The sequence below is a fragment of the Clarias gariepinus genome, chromosome 11, assembly GCF_024256425.1.
Source record: "Clarias gariepinus isolate MV-2021 ecotype Netherlands chromosome 11, CGAR_prim_01v2, whole genome shotgun sequence".
In the NCBI taxonomy this organism is placed as follows: domain Eukaryota; kingdom Metazoa; phylum Chordata; class Actinopteri; order Siluriformes; family Clariidae; genus Clarias; species Clarias gariepinus.
The window spans coordinates 5,835,816-5,858,622 of NC_071110.1; the positions used below are offsets into that span (position 1 = coordinate 5,835,816).

The 22,807-nt window shown below is 39.9% G+C and overlaps 1 protein-coding gene across 5 annotated transcripts in view; it reads left to right on the plus strand.

Moving 5' to 3' along the window:
• Positions 1–22,807, plus strand: part of stard13b (StAR-related lipid transfer (START) domain containing 13b) — a 105,746-nt gene that overhangs the window by 64,237 nt on the left and 18,702 nt on the right. Inside the window, exon 1 of one of the 5 annotated variants that reach the window (XM_053507186.1) lies at positions 622–843. The exons of 3 other annotated variants lie outside the window; for them this stretch is intronic. In XM_053507186.1, the coding sequence (XP_053363161.1) occupies positions 681–843 (163 nt within the window). In that variant the 5' untranslated portion in view covers positions 622–680. Of the gene's footprint in view, positions 1–621; positions 844–19,720; positions 19,883–22,807 lie in introns of those variants that run through there. One more of the 5 variants, XM_053507188.1, reaches the window with a different exon arrangement.

A 22,807-nucleotide genomic window follows, 5' to 3' on the forward strand; every position in this document is an offset into this window, starting at 1 on the left:
TTCAGAGTCGTCAGCCCAGACTTCTTCTGTCTGGCCCATTCTGATGCATGAAAGCCCATCTAGCTGATTCACAAAGGTAAAAAACCTGCTTTGCCGCCTCCGAGGCGAGATGGGGGGGCGCAGGTTAACCTGGTTCGCTACTTACTCAGCTTAAAATTGCCACACTGCTCCGTTAACTTTCTCACACTCTCTGTCATTATCTTACACACTCCTCCTGAGTAAACTTGGCACCTGCGTGGAGCTTCACAGCGGCAGGTTTGTTCTTTTAGTCCGGGGTGGCGTCTCTGCTCGCGCTGTTTTTCTTTACCCTCCCATGCACCATCCACCCTCTCACCCTCTGTCCCTCCCTCCCCCGGCTTTCTCCACACTGTCAGCTCACAAGCATTCCTCTGGTATTTATATTTCCCTCCCTCGACTCGCCGTGTTCGCACAGACCTCGGATTCAGCTCGGCCTGAAGGGACGGCCCCCGTCACCCACCTCCTCGTTGGCTCCCGGCTAGTCACGTGGCCGACAAGAGGAGGCGTTCCTGGCGTTCCTCCCGGGTTCTGCCGAGGCTTTCTGTCTCATATCTCACACGTGCAAGGCGCTTGGTGGACACACTTGTGCAAACTGTGTTTTTATTCCTGGTATTTGCTTTACAAGGACAAGGAAGAGCCAGTTGTTGGCACGGCTTGCCATAATGTTCAGGGAGCTGCCTGAGGCTGAGGGCAGCGAGTGTTTGGGTAGTATGACCCCAGAGACGCAGGACATCTACCTGAGGTTGGACCACCACAGACGGCGTTCGGGGTACAGACTGGGTCGAATCATTGCCAGGCAGCAGCTGCTCCGGAGGATAGCGGCAGGTAATTAGGACGAGGTGGAGGCAGTATTTGGGTCAAAGTCCATGTGTGTTTCTTGTGTTTACATTGCAATTTAAACATGTAGATGGCTGGAAAACAAGAACCGACTTGGAAGTATGTTAAAGTTGGGACCTTTCATTTGGGTTTGAGATCTTTTAAAGTGCATGATGGTGAGTTAAAGTTCAGATGGTTCATCTGGTAATGAAGTACCCAGGCATGGGTGTTTCTCAGAATGTTGACACCTCAGGCTGTTGCTAGCAGGACAATAGAGGAGAACCTGAGCAAACACCGCTTGACCTCTCAGGTCCGCCCTTGGGCTTTGTCCTAATCAGCATGGATGCTCACCTGGGGGGTGGGGGGCTCCTCACACCCTGACTTCTCTTTAAACACACATTTTTTAGGTGTGATGCAAAATTCCTGTGATTCAAGTCCCCTTAAAGCAAAACAAAAATCTGTGTACCTGATACATACATCTCTATTATATTTAAGGATTTTATAGCCTATAAATGATCATAAAAAAGTATATATATATATATATATATATATATATATATATATATATATATATATATATATAAAATCATTTATCACTAATTGTGCTTTGACTTGATTTAAAACTGTAAAGTGCTGAGTAAAAGTGTAATGAGCTTCGGAGAGTGTTGAGTAGTTTGACATGCGTGCGCTATCAGTTATACCGTTGGTTATTCTTTCACTTAGAAGCGTCGCACGGAATCTCAAAGCCCAGGCCCAGGCATGTGGGTCACACGTATATACACACACACACACACATTAGCACACATACACACATACTGGGGAGCTTGATTATCTCTGATAGGACACACAGGGACATGTGCTGTCTTGTAGTTGAGGGTTTCCCATGAGAGTATGAAAGTTGTCCTGGCTGAGATCGAGATCGACTCAAGAAATTTAAATTGGGTGTGATGAGATATGACGACAAGTGATTTCTCTATTTCATAACATGAACCTGTGAACTATCTTGAGATATTTATGTTCCAGATTTTTTTATGGCATTGTTCTCATCTGTGTGATGCACGTTTGTTCGCACTTTGACTAGTTTTCCTAACTCAGACTTTGGACTGGTGTTCATTTTGACAGACATTTACAAGGCTAAGCTATTACTGTTTAATTATTCTGCAGGTAGTGTACGTGGTGTAGCTCTGCGGTGAACTTTCCCCCACTTGATCCAAGAATAAAAAAAGAATGTATTATTCCTCTGTAATATAGCATTATGGAGAGCGATGGGTGGCTCGGTGGTTTAAATGTTGGACTGCTGAACAGGAGGTCCCTGGTTCGAGCTCAGACACCGCCGGGCGACCCTTGAGCAAAGTCCTTCACAACCCAAGTGCTCAGATACAATCGAGCATCGAGCTGGCAACCCAACCCTGTGATTAACTGCCCCTGAAATAATAACAGATCCGAAAAAAATTAACAACCTAGAGCCTTAGCTGACTGAGCCACCACTCCCACATCTTATGCTTAATTTATGCTTGTAAAAATAGTTTCCCCTTGAAGGTAGCTCGAGCACACAACTTTGGTTTTACCCAAACTTCCATCTTGAAGCGTTTTATAATGAAATTAGCCGTTCAGCACACCTTGTGACGTTTTCTAATGTCATCTTATTATCCGCGTTAAACGTATTATTATCACACACAGCCGGGTAAACGCGCTCGAACTTGGTCATATGATAAATTTTCCTAAAAAAAATATTAACACGTTAAAATTTCTAGATTCATCATATGCATTAATGTACTAATATTGACAGCCCTATAAAACGACACAACACTATTCACAACAACAATAATACCAATAGTTAGGGGTCTGATCGATTATCAGCCTGGCTGATTATCATGGCGGATATTTATAGTTTTTACAATTATCTGTATAATAACTTTTGATGAGAGGGAGCACATCTTTAGTAAAGTTTCTGCACCAGAATCTGGTGTTGCTCAATTGGGACTACTAGTAGAGACCCAAAGTTCTACTCGCTTAGTTTTAATTGTATTATTTGGAATATTAATTAATAATAAATGCTGCAGGGACTTTTTATTTCATAAGATTTTTTAATGTGAAGAGTTATCCTTTAATTAAACAAAGTTTTGTGTAGAAGTTTTTATTTTCATTTTCTAAATATTGTTATCCTTACTAATTATCAGTATTGGCATCAGGCCTGAAAGAAAAGAAATATCGGTCAACCCTGATCCTTTTTTTCCTTTTGCTGGGTGAATTAATACCTGTAAAAACCTGTAAATCTGAATATTCATAAAGTTGTCTGCTTGTTTTGGTGGAATGAACATTAGATGGTTTCTTGCACATCCCAACATCACATTTAAAGTAGTCAAAGATGAACATATAATCTTCTTCTTCTTTTTCTTTCGGCTGTTCCCTTTCAGGGGTCGCCACAGCGAATCATTTGCCTCCATCTAACCCTATCCTCTTCTCTCACACCAACTAACTTCATGTCTTCTCTCACTGCATCCATAAATCTCCTTTTTGGTCTTCCTCTAGACCTCCTGCCTGGCAGTTCCAACCTCAGCATCCTTCTACCGATATATTCACCATCTCTCCTCATGAACATGTCCAAACCACCTCAATCTGGCCTCTCTGACTTTATCTCCAAAACATCTAACGTGGGTTGTCCCTCTGATAAACTCATTCTTAATCCTATCCATCCTTGTCACTCCCAAGGAGAACCTCAACATCTTCAGCTCTGCTACCTCCAACTCTGCCTCCTGTCTTTTCTTCAGCCCCACTGTCTCCAAGCCGTAGAGCATTGCTGGTCTCACCACTGTCCTGTACACCTTTACTTTCATTCTCGCTGATACTCTTTTATCGCACAAAAAGATGAACATACAATTACTTTAAAAATAATATAATATTTAGAAATGGCTTCTGGTGTGTTGGAAAATTGGACAAATGACATCATACATTAATCGTCTCATCGTTTTTGACACCATCCCTTCTTCCACGCTACAAAGTTCTAACAGTGTGTTCAGATTCCTCCACTTTGGATGATCTTTAGATGTCTTTTTTTCCAGATTACACGTGTTAAACAACCTAACCTACACATTCGTAGGAATAGTCTGAACAGGCTAATAGTGCAAATTCGACTTTTTAATTAGGCTTTTCGACTTATTAAAGGCTTTAATTTGCAATCAACAGCAGGCTGCAATAGAAACAAAGCAAATGTGAAAAAGAAAGCAAAAAAGTAAAAAACACCTAAATGAACACATCCTAACTCTGCCCTAACTGTTACCTTAAACTTAATTTCAAATTTATTTACAAATCAAAAAACAATTTAAAAACAATTTAGATTAGAAATTTTCCTACAATTTGATTTAGCACATTGCTAGAATTTGGTTATGATTATGTATGATCCCTACAATAAAATATAGAGTAATTAGTAAGGAAAGTAATGAATCATAAAAGAGCCTGCGGTTGCAAGGGAATAATCAAACAATGTGGTGTGATGTTGATTATCTTTATCAGCAAGACCTGACAGATAACTTGTCGGAAGAGACAACTCTGTCCGTGGAAACTGTACACACAATTATTCACCAACACCACTTGCACATGACAGGAAGTCAGCTAGGATTTATTGAAACAGCGTTTCAGAAATGAAGCAGGCAGTCTGATCATGGACTTCCTACGATGATGGTATCCAAGCACTAATGAAAATCTGGGATAAGTGAATTAGCGTATATGGGGATTATATAGAGAAAGTAAATTAAGTTTTTACCCTCATATCTGTGACCTGTTATTCTGCGCAATCAAAAGTCCCGGATTGACTCGAACGTCTCTCGTGTTTTTAAAAAAAAAACGCAATAAATGAATATTTATTCCTGTTAAATATTCGTTGTGTCTGAGCGGCTGTAAATCATCTTGGTTGGCGCATGACTCGGAGCGTGAGGGTTGATTGTGACGTTGGAGCAGGAGAAAGTGAAAAGGTCAGGGCTGTGACCCTGATCACACGTTCTCGCATTCCTTCCTGTGTGGAGTGTTGACGCAGAGAGAGAGAGAGATCTCAGCGAGTCCAAAGAGAGCGCTCGGCTCCACTCAGAGTCGCTCACCCGTGCCTGAGTTTAAGCTAAAACACACACACACACACACACACACACAATCACACTCAGCGCCTGCCTTGGCATGGCTTCCGTTAAAGCGAGAAGGCCTTCCTGTGGAGAACGACTCAGTGTACTGTATACACATTACACACATTACTCCAAGGTTAAAGAAGAGTGTTAGCGGACGCCTTCGCTTTCATTAACGCGCTAATTGCAATCCGTTTCTGCTTGGTATGCGGCAACTGCCTGAAATATTCAGTCCATGTAGGGTTTAGTGGTTCAATTTCAAGAAAAAAAATTCCTTTCCCCGCGTTATTCAGAAGACAGCAAGTGCTGCATTACTTCCACGCTTTGGCATACCGTTCCTCCGATTTCAGTATGCGGCCATCTGGTTGCCAGACAGACAGGATAATCGAGGATCTACACATCTGTTACTGCTAATCACTCATACACACACACATACACACAGAGTGAGAAAGAAAAAGAGAGAGCGAGATAGAGAGAGAGATTTGTGTAACATGCTCCCTAAAGACGTATAATGAGGTATACAAGCCAGACAAACAAGCGATACAGTATAGTACACTCACAGTCACGCTCGCGCTCACACACTGGCCGCTCAGTGCCGAATCAATGAGCTATTCATGACTTCACGTTGAGGAAATTTCCTGCTGAAATATTTTTTTCGAAGCCTCTCCTGAATTCCTGATCGCTTTCTCCATTCACTCACACACTGCTATATTCAGAACGTTTTTCCAGCCAACGTGGAAATTCGTTTCGGAGCCAAAAGCTAAACCAAGCAGGCGATTTCACTTGACGAGGTTTGCTGAGTATGATGAGATGGAGGTACGCTTAGCCATGAAAAAACTGAATCGAGACGCTAAGTTCCACGGTCGCGCACTTTGAAACTAGTCGCCATCGTATGTTTAACAAGAGAAACCACAGCGCTGTTAAAAGCTCGGAAGAGGTTTCAATCTTTCCGCGACAGCAGCTCGGACTTATAGCCTCTATTAAAGCGCTAATTCTAATACGTTATTGTTTCTATATAGAAACAGTGTATAGTTACTGACTTGGTGAAGTTTTCTTCAACTTTTAAAAGTTCAATATTCCAGCACTTTGTACCAGGCAGGTATAATGTTAAGCCGAGTCACATTACCGTTGTTCCACAACATAACGTTTAACTTATTTTTCTTGGCCTTTTCCCTTTCTCAGGGTGCATTCAATCCGCAAGTTACTGGCACAGGTTTTACACTGGGTGCCCTTACTGCTGCATCTCATACTCATTACGTCAGGCTTTGGACTGGCATTGAGCATGCTCTGAATCTCAGTAGCTGGGTTTATGTATAAGGGTTCAGAGCCTTTCCCAAGGGCCCAACAATGGCAACCTGGAGGTGATGGGGCATAAACCCCAGACCCTTCTACATGCAACCCAGAGCCTTGACTGCCCCCTTTAAATGGACTATAGATAGATAAAAATGTAAGTTCTTTAACTTCAGGGTTAACACTTCAGGGTTTCCTATGAGCCGTGCGATTTAATTGTATATGCATTTTAATCAATCTTTTTTTTTTGTCGCACTAAAAAGGAGTCAGTTTTAATTTTCAATCGATTTACACTTTATACATATAATACAGAACATGTGTGTGCCTAAGAATCTATTTCTGAGTTTATGCAACATGGAAGTGACCAATCTTGCTTCCCTGAAAATTTCAAGTTGCTAAATTCAGCCGTTTTGGAGAGAGATGATTTTATATCTGCCCCCAAAAATGGCCATTTTTTTTAAGCGTTATACAGTCTTGCTTAAAACAACAAGTTATAATGTAAATTATTCATATTTCTTCATAACTATTAATACTAAAATTGGTCTAAGCTTCCAAAAGCATATGACCTGTAAGAATTGTTGCTTAAATTAAAAATTATTCCAGTTTTTGGTAAAAACTTAAAAAGCAAAAGAATCTGTAGTGTCCGTAACCATGATTTATTAACCACATTTATGTTGCAATATCTTACCAATTTTGTATTTTACAAATGTTAAATGGCCTGAAATAAACAAATTCCATTAAAATATATGCAACAGCTTTTTAAGAAAATACAAACTGCTTACAAATTTCTGCAAATACTCGCATTTTGCAGGAGTATCGCTTCTTCATCGTTATTTTAAGTTAAATATGGGCAGATAAAAATTGTAATGTTCAGTGTTGTTTTAACTTTAATCCAAAATCCTCATGCAAGCACGCAGAGCTGCACGCTGTAAAAAGTATTTCATCTGTAAAATAATAAATCTAATTTTCCAGTGAGAAGAGGTACAAAGCACACCAACGGCCATCGACATCAATATAAATTTGAAGATGAATTGAAACACTCGCATCCCGTTTTATGAACCCATCACTAGAACCTCGTGTAAAGCCTGAAGCTCAAAGCCTGTGGTTTTGTTTCTAGCCGCACAAATAAAGTGAAGTGTTTAGAGACTCGGGTCTTAAGGAGGATAAATACTCGAGTCCCTCCTTTACTCAGTGGGCGTCCTTCTTTAGTGTGGTTACAGGTTTGCATGTCTGAGTGCCGGCTTTTGAGATCTTCTAACATAAAGGAGTTCTTAAGTGTGTGAGTCTCGTTAGAGACTGAGTCCTTTGTGATGTATTATTCATAAAGGCTTGAAGCACTTAAGGGAATGCAGATTATACTACACATAATAGACTTGTCTGGATTTACATAGATTATCAAACATAAGCTTTTTTAAAACTGTTGAAATTGTTCCACGCAAGTTGTTTTAGCAGAGAACAGACTGTTACACAACTGGAGAAAGTACTTAAAGATTCACAGAGTCAGTTATTACAGGGGTGAATTAGAGATTCATATATTACAGAGATGACTCAAAGATTCAAAGAGTCATTTATTAAGGAGATGATTCAGAGATTAAGTTATTACAGAAATGACTCAGAGAGTCATATCATACAGAGATGATTCAAAGATTCAGAGAGTCATTTATTACAGAGGGCATCAGATACAGAAATAACTCAGAGATTTAGAGAATCATTTATTATAGAGATGATTCAAAGATTAACTTATTAGCTCAGAGAGACAGAGATGATTCAGAGTCATTTATTACAGAACTGATTCAGAGAGTCATTTATTAGTTTAAAGAGACAGAGATGATTCGGAGTTATTTATTACAGAACTGATTCAGAGAGTCATTTATTAGCTCAGAGAGACAGAGATGATTCAGAGTCATTTGTTACAGAACTGATTCAGAGAGTAATTTATTAGCTCAGAGAGACAGAGATGATTCGGAGTCATTTATTCCATAAATGATTCAGAGAGTCATTTATTAGCTCAGAGAGACAGAGATGATTCGGAGTCATTTATTCCATAAATGATTCAGAGAGTCATTTATTAGCTCAGAGAGACAGAGATGATTCGGAGTCATTTATTCCATAAATGATTCAGAGAGTCATTTATTAGCTCAGAGAGACGGAGCTGATTCAGAGATTCAGATATTACTTTATTACCAAGATGACGCAGAGATCGATTCAGTGAGTCATTTATTACAGAGATGACACAGAAAGCAAATACACTTCGCAGGTACCTGACGTGCTGCCTTTCACACACTCTGTTAAAGTGTATTTAGAATAATTGTGTTTCTGGTTGGGGGTTAGCTCTGACCTGGCAACATTATGGTTTTACAGTTGAAAATGAAATGAAATAATATTGTTTATGGAAATGATAACAGGTCTGGTATGAGAGCACATGACAAAACAATATTTTCACTTTTCACCTACATGGCAGTGTTGAAATAGAAATATTGGTACCCTTTAAAAAACATGAGAAACAAACTTTACACGTAGCGATTTATAATTCTTTACTAACACCTCTTAACAGAAACATTGCTAATCTTTCCCCAAAAATGTAAAGTTTTATATTTTTATTTAATGCCACCTTTTCACAATTCAGTAATTCAATAAAAAAAAACGATCAAACACAGCAAAAAAAAAAAAAAAAATGTTATATTAAAGGACAGTTTGGAAAGAATACACCCAAGAACTTCTCCTTGCGTCTTTTATAAACCTTACCAGATGTTAACTGGGATACTGTGTAATGGTGTTAAAACTATACAACAAGCCCGTAATCTGTCACTCGCATTCTCACGCACAGTTCTTATCATTTTGCAATAAATTATACATCTTTTTAACATTTGTATAAACCTGTGTACAGTAGTTTAGGATTTCCCGCATGTATCTGATGGCAGGTCTTGTTGCGGGACGTACACACCTGTTCAGTGACTCAGGCGGCTAATCATTGACTTGCGTCAAGGCTATGTGAAAAGGGTTCAGTGTGACACGACGAGTCAGAGATTAACAGAGCCGTGGGCGCGCGCAGTGCCACAGACTGGTGACGAACTACGGTATATAACAGACAAACGATTCCGGGAAATGCTTCATTTCGTCTTCACTGTTACATTTCGTCTTCACTGTGACCCAAAAGTCTGGATCCAGAAACAAACAAACAAAAAAATGCACTTAAAAGTATAATGTACAATAAATGCCTAAATTGTCAGACTTTTGATTTCGAAGCACCGAACCATTAAGACCATCGAACATTTCTTAGTAAATCAGAACTGATGTAGCTCCATGTAGAGATTATTTCTTCCTTTAATGCCTTTAATAGACTTCTATAAAGAAAAATATGATATATTATATATGGAAAAAAAATCTGTCTCACTTTTATCTCATTTATGAATACTTTTCTTCAACAGAAATACTGTAAGAAAACGTCCAGTTTACACAGTTAATAAACACTTCTGTCTTCTAACAGTTGTTACCGGGATGTGAACAGCTGGACAGGCCACGCCCACAAGTGTCAAGCGTCCAGAGTGCCATCAGGGTTACCCAAGTTACAGCAAGTTACAGTACTGTGCAAAACTCTTAGGCACCCTGTTTCATCTTTTGTTTTTTTTTTTGTACGGACTTTGTTTGTTTATTACTTTTTTCAAAACATATTTGTAAACAAACAAAACAAAAATGTTCGAATTCCAAATATTAGAGTTAAACAACAACAACAACAACAACAACAACGACAAAAAAAAAAACCACAGGAAATTTCGGCAGGCCAGAAAAGAAAGCAGCATATTACTGTGTGTAAAAGACAATTTTTTTGGACAAATGCATTTGTTTTATAATCTGCAAAGTCCTAAAAAGGACCGTGACACACATTGTACCTGAGACTATATTTTAAGCAAAGGGTCGTCACACCAACTACTGTCATCAATTACTGTTTACTGCTTTTTAAAAAAAAATTTTATATATATATATATATATATATATATATATATATATATATATATTTTTTTATTTCCTTGCTCTAAGACTTTTGCACAGTACGGTACAGATATACTTCACATAAATTTTACAATTTAATTAACTGACTGTTTAATTTTTAGTAAAATCAAATGCAGCAGTAAGTCAAGCGAAACTGTATGTGCAGAAAAACCTTAAATGTTTTTGACACTCGTGCAGTGAATTTAATCATGTTATCAGATTAGTACTGAAATGCCTAACGCAAGTCCAGACAAGAGGCAGAAAAAGTTTTCATATTTAGTAAAATCATTGCCATACCTCTGTATCATGTGTAACTTGAGGGGCCACAGAAAAACGTTCGATTGGTGCAAGAAGGCTGTATGTCCGTGAATGACGATCAAACACAGTCAATCACCAACGCCACTTGCACATTACAGGAACTCTGTACTGCGAGTTATTTCCCCATACTAGAGCCATTAAAGAAGTTCCTGGGAGGCCAGCGTTTCAGACGTAAAGCAGGCAGTCTGACCATGGCTTTGGTGTACTGAGAAAACATTCTACCTTGATGGTATCCAAGCACTAGTGAAACGCTGGAATAAGTGCATTAGTGTGTCAGGGAGATTATATAGAGAAAAAAAGGCAGTTTATACTCTCACGTCTCTGTTCTGTTATTCTGCACAATCGAAAGTCCTGATATGACTTGAACGCCTCCTTTGGATAACCGCGCAGTTGTGGGTTGTTTCCTGAAACGTCACTCCAGCCCCCCCGCACACACATCTGTGTGATCCGGTGACTGTGAATCTCATTCCAGATGATTTATATCGTGTTCATCGTCATCAGAGCGTTCAGCGGGCCTGGCGTGGGAGCGGGGTTATGCTAGAAGAGACCTCGGCCACCGGGATAGAAATAAATAGATTTCCTTCCATGATAATAGTCATCAGCCAGAGGGACTTCGGAATGCTTTGTAATGATCTTAAAGAGACAAGAGGAATAAAAATGTCTCGTCCACACAGCATTGTAGCTTAACAGAGACACTGTGTTTTTTTTTTTTTTTTTTTTCAAAAAAATTTGTCACTTGTGTGTAAGTCTTAAATTATACTTTATTATTAATCCGTCAGTCTGATGAACAAATCTGATCATCGGCATGTTTCCACTCTGCCTCTTGTCGACTTTTGGGAATTTTTTTGCTGCGATCCTGGCCGACAGGAGCCCCCTGCTGGTGAAGGTGTCTGAAAGAAGAGAAAGACGGGCTGTGTGCTGTTATTCTAACCGCAGCTGTTCAGATTCTAACATGCCTTCCTCAACGGAACAACAACTGTCTGAATATAGACGTGCTTAAATAATAGTCTACTGTGTGACATGTGCACTGTTGTTAAACAGGTCTGTAATACTGACTAACACACACATGCACACACATGCACACACACACACTCACACTGGTATGGTTTCCGTCTGCACGCATTCTACATGGAAAATCTGAGTGCAGTCTTGTACTCAGTCTGAAGTGTGTGTGTGTGTGTGTGTGTCTTTATTATAAAGTGGAGGGAATTACAGGATACATAAGCGGCGGTTACACGACATGCGGGACTCTTCTGTTGTACTGCTGGCCTCGGGTGACTTAACATGAAGACATTATTACAGGCTGGGTGAGACTTTTTACACATAAACCTGTACATGAGGAACATACCCGTGACACACTCATCACCGCATAAAGCTTAGACCGCTTTGAAGATATCAATGCAAAATGAATGCAGATTGAAATGAGACTCTTGTGACCACCAAAGCACTTGTATACTGTATATACGTGCGAAAGGAAGGTTTTTACGTCAACAGTAGTCATGACCGATATATAAAACTCTTAGGGGTGTGTTGTAATAGGAAAATAATCAGTGAGTTACTGTTACCTACTTGAAATAGATCATTTTTCAAAAACCGAAGATTATCATAGGAGTTTGCTTAAAGTATTATTTGTATTCATTAATTTATTTAAATGTATTTTATTGGCGGCGTAAAAAGGACACTTTATAAAATAGTTTTAAAAAGATCATGTCAGGGGTAGCTCAGTGGTTAATGCATTAGACTACGGTTCAGAAGGTCCTAGGTTCAAATCCTACGACCACCAAGTTGTCCCTGTTGGACCCTTGAGCAAGGCCCTTAATGCTTAGATGCATAATAAGATAACAAAAAAGTCACTCTGGATAAGGGCGTCTGCCAAATGCCTAAACGTAAATTATACACCATTTAGTTCCAACCGAGCAATCTGATTGGACCAGAGACATCCTATGAGTGCTGATAATAGACAGTAACAGCATAGGATGTTTAACTATATGTATCACTCCATGTCACAGGTTACACTTTCAGCAATAACAGAAAAAACATCAGATAACGGTATGTCATCTTAAACAACACACTGTCTTCTCAATAACTGCCGAGCTATAAGGTTACCTCGCTTCTAACTTTAGAAGTTTAACCCTTTAACCCTTAATTAAGGGCACTACTTGGTGTGTTGAATAAGGGAACGTACGCTCTACATAGATCGTTACCTTTCCATTTAGCGCTATTTGGGAATTAACTCCAGACAGCGCAATAAGTGGAAATATAAAAATACATTTACAGTATTCTTAGGTCTGTCCATGGGTTATTCTCCTAATGTTTTGGCTACATCATACCGGTAAGAATGTAAAACTACTTAGACCCTCTTAATTACACTAACTGTGAGTCGCCAGCTCTGCCAGTCAGGGTAAGTTATTTCCGCCGGGCGCTGAAGGATGTGTGTGTTGGCGGAGCAAAATAACTGGTTAAATAAACAAACAAATCATAATCTGTTGATAATAAATAGTGTTTGTGGAAATTGTTGTATAAAAGCAATATCGCACTCGAGGGTATGCGGTACTGAATATCAGCACGGCAGTGACATCTTCAGTACTCGTGTAAGACGACATCACTGCCGTGCTGATATTCCTCACAACAGCACTCCGGCTCATGTGATATTGCTTAAATACAACAACAATAAAACAAAATACTTTTACAGTTACAAAAATACAGTTACAATTAAGGTTGAGTAACGTCTCTGATGATGAGTTAGTTCCTGGTATCATTTTACCAGACATAAACAGTCTTTCTTTCAAGAGGCTTTTTCAATTTTTACTTGTTATTCAGAACTTGGAAACCCCCCTAAAACCCGTCCCCTTGTACTACTTCCTGCGCCTGAAAAAAAGTTAAGGCTTTACCCCTGACTATTGCAACTATCTGACTGCACTGATTTCTTCTGTCAATGTTAAATAAACACTTCTCCATTAAAATCCTAACTGTATCTAAAACTACTCATGATTTTTTTTTTAACATAGATTATCTAGCACATTTCTTTGAGTCGTTACTATGGAAACAATCTCAATTTTTCGAACCAGCGCATTATTTCTGAACCTGTGATCTGAATCGTATCCCGAAGGATTCTTCTTCTCTCTCACCTCCTTCTTTCAAACTCGACGCGATGTTGTGTGTCAGGAAGAAAGCCGTAAGCGCTTGCTTAAGCCTATGAAATGGCTGTCAAAACACTTCAGCATGTGTGGGAAAGTGGCCGTGGGCCAGCATCTGGAAGTGTTTATCTGCTGTGCAGCGTGTGACGGGGAGATGTTAAGCAGCCACTACTTCTGATTGATTTCTCGCTGCGTTTAGAGACCCAGGCTCTTGTGCACTTTGGAGAAGATTTGCTCTGAAACTTCATGGTGCCACGGTGGTACAACAAGCACGCTCGGGAACAAAAGTGTGTGCGGCGTTTAAGGCAACCGCTTCGAATACACACGCTCAAGGACTAGACCTTGCCGTATGACCTCATGTGGACAGGAAATTGGTTTGCTTTATGTCTTAAACACTATGTCAGTGATGAAGAAGCAGATCTGGAAGAATAAGGATGACTGATGGTCACCTCCTATCATATTGATCGACTATCTAGTGATAGCGCCGTGGTAGGATTTAAGCTTTGCTTCATCTTTATCTGAAGAGATTAATGCAGCGGCGCGTTAGTCCTTTCATCCTTATCTATTCGGCTCTCTCACTGTACACTCTTCTTAAATATATCAGATTCCAAAGCTTCTTGTTCTAATACCACGACATCATCACGCTAGTCATCCCGTACATTGCTAATTAACGTTCAGTTCCTCGATAGAGTACAAAATCTTTATTACTGCAGTTCTTAGAAATCCTGACATCCTAAAATTGTAAACTTATTTTTTTTTCTCCTTTAGCCGGCAATTTATATCCCAAATTGAGGTTGTTGTGGTGAGGCTGACCCAGGCTAGCTTGCATTGATTAAGTGTGAAGTTTCTACAGAGCACCAGTTTGGTCTGTAATTCACTAACAAACTGCAGAGTGGTAGTTTTCGGGTTTTCCCGCAAAATATACTCCAGATTTCATGAAAGATTTCTGGTCCAAAGTTTTTTTTTTTGGTCTTTTTTCCCCCCATGTCTCTAATAGATTGAATTATTAACGGACCAGATGGCGGAATCATAATTCTTATTCCTTTAGACCCTCGTACCGAGGCTTGGGCATATTTTTTTTCCCACAAATCACATCTGCAGAGAAAAGCACTTAAATATTATTTACTAGTCTAGAATCTTCCACCATGTGGTGAGCAGAATCCCTCAGGGGTGCGATCGAGGTCCTGTGCCATTGTGCTGCAGGATATTTCATATGTTATGTAATGTTAATGCAGCCGTTTCGAGGTCCACTATCTTATTGTGAATATTACTATAGGACATGATTACATTGTGGCGCAGCTTGACAAACGGAAAAATTGCAAGTGACTGGCATGGGCTGGACTCAAAGTGAGGTCATAGGGTGTTAAGAGGATTGCCACATCTGCCACAGTCTTGTTTACATTTATGTCAAGGCTTTACCGTTCTTTTTTCTTTTTTTGCAGGAACACACACTGAGCCAGTTCTTTAGTCCCTTATCAGCCATCAGCTACTGTTTTTTTCTTCTTTGAATCAATATACATAATTGCTCTTTATCTATAAAGGGATGCCTGGAGTCAGTTGTTTTGAAGGTCAGACCAAAGAAACGCTACCTTTAAAGTGACGTCCAAAGTTAGGTTTCATATTCAGTAAAATCTTTGACATACCTCTGTATAGTGTGTAACTTGAGGGGATCTGGTGGCTTAGCATAGTGAGTCATAGCAGTAGACCAAGGCAAATCGTCTTCACATTGTTTTGCAGCTTTTTCCAGTTAGGGAAATCACAGAGTCTCGTCTACAGTCATTGTTCTCATAAACGCTGCATTGCAGTTACTGTTAAGGCTTTTGAAAAAAAAAAAAAAGGAATCTATTCCCAGATGCGTTCTTTTTGAACAGGGATTGCATTCTGGTTATTGAGGTAATGATCACTCTGATTGTGTTAACGCTGTAAATTATAGGTCGACTGTCCAGTCAAAACAAATTGTGTTTGGACATTGTAATTTGAATTTTCTGATTTACTGTATTTCAAACAGCTACATTTCTTACAGTCTTCGAGGTACATAAATAAAACAAGAAAACATCTACAGTTATTTGGGAAACCATGAAATGCAGTCTGACTTGCATTGTGGATTGTTTAAATGTACTGTTCCACACAAAGCGACTATTTCTTTTTAAGCTTTTGTCTCACACTCCAGACCAGTAAGTAAAGTTAAATCCTTAAAAGTCCTTGCACCTCCAGGGCCCGGGTTAGATTCCCGGCCAGGGTCGATTCCCGTCTCTGTGTGCATGGAGTTTGTATGTTCTCTCCGTGCTTGGCGTGCTTCCTCTCACAGTTCAAAGACATGCAGATTAGGCAAATTGGCGTTCCCAAATTGCTCATAGTGTGCGAGTGTGTGTGTGTGTGCCCTGCAATGGATTGGCACCCTGTTCAGGGTGTACCCCACCTCGTGCCTTAAGTCTCCTGGGACAGGCTCCAGGCCCCCTTGACCCTAAATATAGGATAAAGCGGTATAAGCGATGAGTGAGTGAGTTATAAATTAACTGTAAAGTGAAGTTATTTATTCATCACACATCCCAGATTTGTTAATAAGCTGAGGTCAGAGCGCAGAGTCACCCATTTTTTCGCCCTCCCTGGAGCAGACAGGGTTAAGGGCCTTGCTCAGGGGCCAACATCGACAACCTAGTGGAGCTGGGCCTCGAACCACCGACCTTCCGATCAGTAACTCAGAGTCTTAATGCACCATATGATGTGTGAGAGGTGTAGTGCTATTTCCTCATATATGTTACTGACAATGCTAAGGAACAGATACTGACTTGGAGAGAATTAATCTAAACATATTATAGATAATGGAGCTGTGTGATTTAATCGATTATGCACTTTAAGGGATCTTTTGTTGCTCAACGCAGTTATTCGAATCGAATGTAAACTTAGACATTAAATGGTCTCCAACTGACACATTCCTTAAAAATATAGCAGAGCAGCACTCATCAGCATGATCATTACCTGCCATGTGTCATACCTTAGCACGTGCTCAGACTTTTCCCATTAATCGGCTTACTTAGTCACATGATAGTGAGACAACTCATAGCACTTTGTTTACAGGTTTGATCGCGATGTACAGTACCTGAGCCGAGTCCAATTTGCAACAGTATTGCTTCTTCATATTTTGATTTTATGTGTAGTTGGTGCAATACTACCACCTACTGGGCTGGAGTGTGGAATGGAAATGGGCAGGAAAAAATATTTTGTTGTACGGAACCTTTAAATAAACAAGAAGTTACGCAGCATTTACTTATGCCATCGTCTATACCGCTTTACCCTGTATCCAATACACTATTTAAGTACTCAGTTATTTAGTTATATTTTCAAAAATGTAATCTGTTATTCAGTCAATTTATGTAATCCGTGAGCCAGACAGCAGTCATTCCCAATCCGTTAGTGTGTGTGTGTGAAAGTCATCCTACAAGCCCCGCCCCTGATAACCGCCGCCTTTTTGTTAATCCTGCTGTTATACCCCTATCTCACCTATGCGGTTTGACTAGCGGTGAGAAGCGGTGATAGGCACCCTGAGCTGCCGCGAGTGACTGGCCGACATTACGCGAAGTTCTGCAAGGTCCGCAACGCGCGGAAAGACGGAAACCTAATCACAGCGCCAAAATTGGCGGTGAATCAGGATGAACCGTACTTACAGTACGACCACCGGGCGAAACCGCGTAGGTGAGATTGGGGTATTAGTAGTTAACAGATTATAGGCCAAACTTTGCCAAATGATGATGGTAGAATAATTATAAAGGTCTTGACTAAAACAACATGCATGAGGAATCACAAAGGAGTTTTCATTTTCTGCAATAGAAAAGTACTCAAACTAGTTACTTTTATCAGAAAGTAACGCTGTAATGTAACTGATTACTTTTTAATTCATATTGTACGTTACCGTGTATTTAAGTCAGACCTGCATATTTTGGCAGCTTGAAGTCTCTAGTGACACTTCCTCCACATTCTTTTTTTCTTCTTTCTGCAATCCAAGCCAAAAACATCTTCATACCGAAGTGCCCCGGGTCACAGCGACAATGGCGTGAGAATGGCAGCGCATTATTTCTCAGCCCAGGTTTTAATTAACACAAGCACTCCTAGTGGGCAGGCATGCTAACTACTTAAGGTCTCGAACGAAGTAAACAAGAGCTTGCACTCTGTAATCCGGTAGATCCAACAGCTCCGGTGGGCATGGGGCAGGAATTCTGGGCACAATGTCACAGCCGGACAGCCCGCCAGGAGGGATACGAAAGTATGCACCAAAAAAAAAAAAAAAAAAAAAAAAAACAGTTTGACAACATATATTTTTTTTGATTCGATTATTCGAAGTTCCAGTGTTCATGGGAAATGTAGTGGCTGTGCTTATTTAACAATTGATACTTTATTATAAAAATGGAATCTTTTCAACAAGATCAGACAAGTCTCCAAGTCTCTTTGTTTTTTTAAAATGATTCCTAGAAAGCTGCAACTCCCTTTATTCTGAATGTGTGTTCATTTAAAAATTGAATGTATTACAAGCTCCTAGCTCTTTATTATCACTTTAGTACTTATCCCACTGCATATCTACACATACTGTATCTATGCATCGTCTATCTAACATGTAACATTGACAAATACACTGCCAACTCAAAGTCAATGCCATGTGCCATACCCATTTATGTCATGTGTCATACCTTAGCACATGCTCAGTCTTTTCCCATCAATCAGCTCACCTTGTCACATGATAACTCATAGCACTTTGTTTACAGGTTTGATCACAATTTACAGTGTCTGAGTCGAGTCCAATGCAAACGAGGAGTCTGATTCATCCTCACGTCTGGTTTGAGTTATGCGGAGGAGGGGTTCGTGGCAGACATGTCTGTAAAAACTGTAGCGATTTCCTGTAGCTTACCCTCTTCACGGTGGTTTAGTTTACCTAAGGCCATTTAGGGAATCGAGGAGTGAATAACATGAAGTGGTTTATTAAGAGTAGAGGCATCACCGGGCTTTTATCGGAAACGCAATACCCAAACACGACCCCTTTAAAAGCATTATGTTTTCTTTAATCTCAGGAAGCGACACGGTATCGTCTGGAATTCAGGTTTATCATAGCCGAGTGTGTAATTGGTTTACATGCTACTAATAATTTTAGGAATGATACCATGACAGAATTTTAAGTGTATAGGTTAAAATAGGGGGTTGGGGGGGGGGGGGGGGTTCCTTGGAAGTTAACTGAAGGTGATTAAGAAATACAAGCTTGTCATGCCTTTAACAGGTACTGTGGAAGAAAATGAAAGTTAGATTAGAGAATTAAACAACACTGTGGTACAACATCTATATCACACTATGTTTGAATTCTAACAAAGATGCCTTTTTTGGCTTTAATAGAATCATTGGTGGCATTTTGCGAGCTGGTTGTGCTTTGTCTTGCTTGTATGGTCGGATTGTTGTGGCTTCCGCCCACATCGAGTCGTCCAGTCAGGCCACAGACTCCGAGCTGGTGGCCAGAGGAGACCAGCCACGAGCTTTACAGACTGGTATGAAGCGAGCATGCTGGACTCACTGATTCACTGGTGGACGGTGGTTGCCTGGGCGTGAGGTCATGTTTTCCATTTTTTCTTTTTTTGGGTAGCATGCATATTTTTCCTGCCCCGTTTTTGATTAAACTGAGGTATCTCTGAGAATTCACAAACTTCCCCTCCAGCACTTCTTCCAAGTAAAAATATCCACATTTAGCATCATTACCATAACAAGCCAATCAATTGCATTTGTGAAACTTAAGCTGACGGTTAGGAGCACGAACCCCAGGGATGACGCCGCGACCATGACGTATTGGTAGCTTGATTGCGTCAGGCCGCAAGGATATAAAAAAGTCCCAAGTTACGACGTGCCACAGTGGCATTCAGCCAGGAGTACAGTGCCAAAAATTATGCTGAGAGCACTCAGAAAGGAGTGCAGCAGTTTTATTGCGAGAAGGAGAAAAAAGGGGTGGGTTTGGGAGGCTGTCAGCGAGGGGAGTCACTGGGGTTCATGTATATGACTGCAGGAAGAGAGAGGAAAAAGAGAGGCAGGGAAATCGAGAGGGGCCGAGCGTGGGGAAAGAAGCAGATGAGATCAGTAAAAGAAAAAGAAAGCGAAGAAGGTGGTTAAAAATAGAATGGTTTGATCTCTTGAGAAGAGCATCTCGAAACGGACCACTGATGAAAATCTCCCGTAAGTAAACACTTTTTTTTTAAAAGTTTGCCTGAGATTATCGTTCAAATATCTGTATGCACGGAGGAAAAGTTTTCTACGCAAGCTTTTAGGAAATAAAAGCAAACCACAATGTAAGTCATGTCATGTCATATTCTATCAGACTGTTAGGAGATGAGCTACGGCATCGCGGTGCTTCTTCAAGAAGAACACTTCTTCAGTGTTCTGACTTTGTCTAAGCGCTTCATAGTGGAAAATGTCTCTCATGAGGTTGAACTAACCCAAGAAACGTGGAGCGTTAGCAAAACAGCGCACTCAGCATTTTTGGGCTTTTACTAGCATATCGCTCATACCTCATCCTGATTCGGCTCAGGTACAGAGTACATCTGGGGTAATGGCGAAAAAGTGACAAAAAAGGTGCTGTCATTATTTAAACTTAATCTCAGATCATTCTGACTTAATGACTCAAATTTTAACCATAGTTTACTTGCCATATCAAGCTATAATTTAATATTTTGTCATTTGGACTCATAATTTTAAAACCTCCCTCCTTTATTGTTTTAATATGACTTAATATATCATTGCTTTGCCTGTGTTGTTTTAATTCAATTTAATTTTAATTTAATTTAAAATGTATTTTGACACTTTTTTTCAGTACGTACTGTATAATAATCAAAAAGCTCAAACTTTTAAAACTCAACTTCAAGCTCAAACCCAAATTTTATGATTATTATGGAATTGTGTAAATAGATTTGTTAGGAGTGAAAATAAAATTTTGCATAAAAATATTAAGAAAGTAACATCAAATATTTATGTAATGATGCAACAGCTTCTAATTCAAGGCTTCTGATCTATTTGCACGGATCTATTTAACTCATGTAATTAATTATATACTCCTCATATGTTCAAGAGCTACCTTAGACAGTTATGTACTATCATTTTTTTTTTTTTAGTTTTTCACTTGCAGAAACAGGTCCAGTTACATTTTATTACATATCAAAAGTAATATTACCAGCACTTTTACTAGATAATGTTTTTTTAAATAGTCGTTCGATTAAAGTAGAAATTATTCATCTATTAGTAAATCATAACGCTAGAAAAACCCCAAGCAGTTCAGTTTATTAAGTTTACACTCGAAAGTGAATGAATATAAGCATATCCAATGGACATTTATTGGAAAGAGAAAAAAAAATCAGTTTTTGGAAATGCTTTATGGATCCATGCGGTTTCCAGATTCCACCTTGAATCTTAAAACTTAATAAGTTATAAATAATGGATGCTAATATTTTTCAGCGCTAATTAGAATTTAATAGGTATCCATTATTAAAGCCAATTATGTTAGCTCTAGCGTTGAATGACTAAGATACGACTGTTTGTGTAAACAACAATATAAATAGTTTAAATCTACTCCTTTTATCTTATTAATGCTTTAAGCGTTCATCTTGAGTCAGTGCTGGAGTTGGTTCTGGTCAGTGTCTTACTGGATCCAATCCTGGGCTTCATTTTGGATGGGACACCAGTTGAGGTCATTTCTCCTAATTTAGGCATAGACAGTTCTCACAGGGATTGTTTTGGTAAGGGGTGTCAAACTTCTAATGAAGTATTCCAATGAAAGGGAATTCTCTTGAACAGGTTTTTCCAATGTGCATGAGTGTGTTGGCGACCCATACCAGGGAGTTTTCCAGCTTGTGGGAGTTCTTTAGAACAGGCACTCTTTAACCCTACATGGTGTGTAAAATTGATGATTATCATTAAGGGGTTGGAAACGGTGATGATAGCATTGCCACCTCACACCTCCAAGGTTTGATCCTCTGCTTGGGTTTAATTTGGATTTACTCTACACTGGAGCCATGAGGCACACTGGCTTCTCCTCTAGGGTGTGTTCCTGCCTCGTGCTTAGTCCATCATGTTCCTGGGTAGGTTAACATACAGGTGAATGACTGAATAGACACTTATCGGCCATAACATCAAAACCATTAACATCATAACTGCGTAGGTTTTTTGGTTCCGCTTGTGCCACCGGCCCCTTGTGGCACGACTCCGCAAGACCTCTGCGGATACGCAGTGGGGTCGGGCACCGGGATGTTTCTTCCAGTCGGTTCTTTGGGTGCTGTGAGTTGTGGGGTGGGGACAGACTTGTATATCTGGCACATTCCATGGGTAAATGATCGAAATGGGATCAGACTGACCGTGTGTGAGCCATGGCTGTTCAATGTTGGTGTTCAGTTGGTCATGTTTTTTATTGGCTGATCGGTGTATGGTTTGAAGAATTGGACACCAGCCTATTATCGCACACCTATATTTACATTTTCAGCGTAGTCACATATCAAAAGGGAACTAGAAACTCAGAGGAAACCCACATGGACTCACTGACAACATGCCATACTGGACACAGACAGAAACCTGAGCTTAGGACTGAACTGGGGACCCTGAAGCGGCGTGGCGCCGATTTGTCACCTGATGCACCAGCGTGCAACCTCTGACACAATCATGACCCCCTAACTATTGCACATATTTCGCTATTTTTCTAAGAAATGATCCCGAGTGTGAATGCAGAATGTCATAGTATGAAGGTGATGCAGAATAAAGGTACATCTTCAGATACTCAGCTCAGGTTTAATTAAGTGTATTAAGATGATGATTACTTGAGCCAGCAGTGCTAGTCTGATAGAAAAGAGTCGGATTTCTGTATCTGAGTTCGGAGAGCCTAATAGACCATGATCTGTTAGCTCTAGGAGGTGACCTGGCAGGCATCTGGCTGAACTTAGGTCACGGTCCATTTGTTTTCAAGGACGTTGCTCTGCCAATATTTGCTAAGCAATTCAATCAAAAAGCAATGCCTCAACGTTCAGGGAAATAACATGGCATTAGTACAGACTTGTAGAATGCAAGGAGGTTACACTATTTATACGAGCATGTACTGTAGATACTAGAGTCTAATAGAGT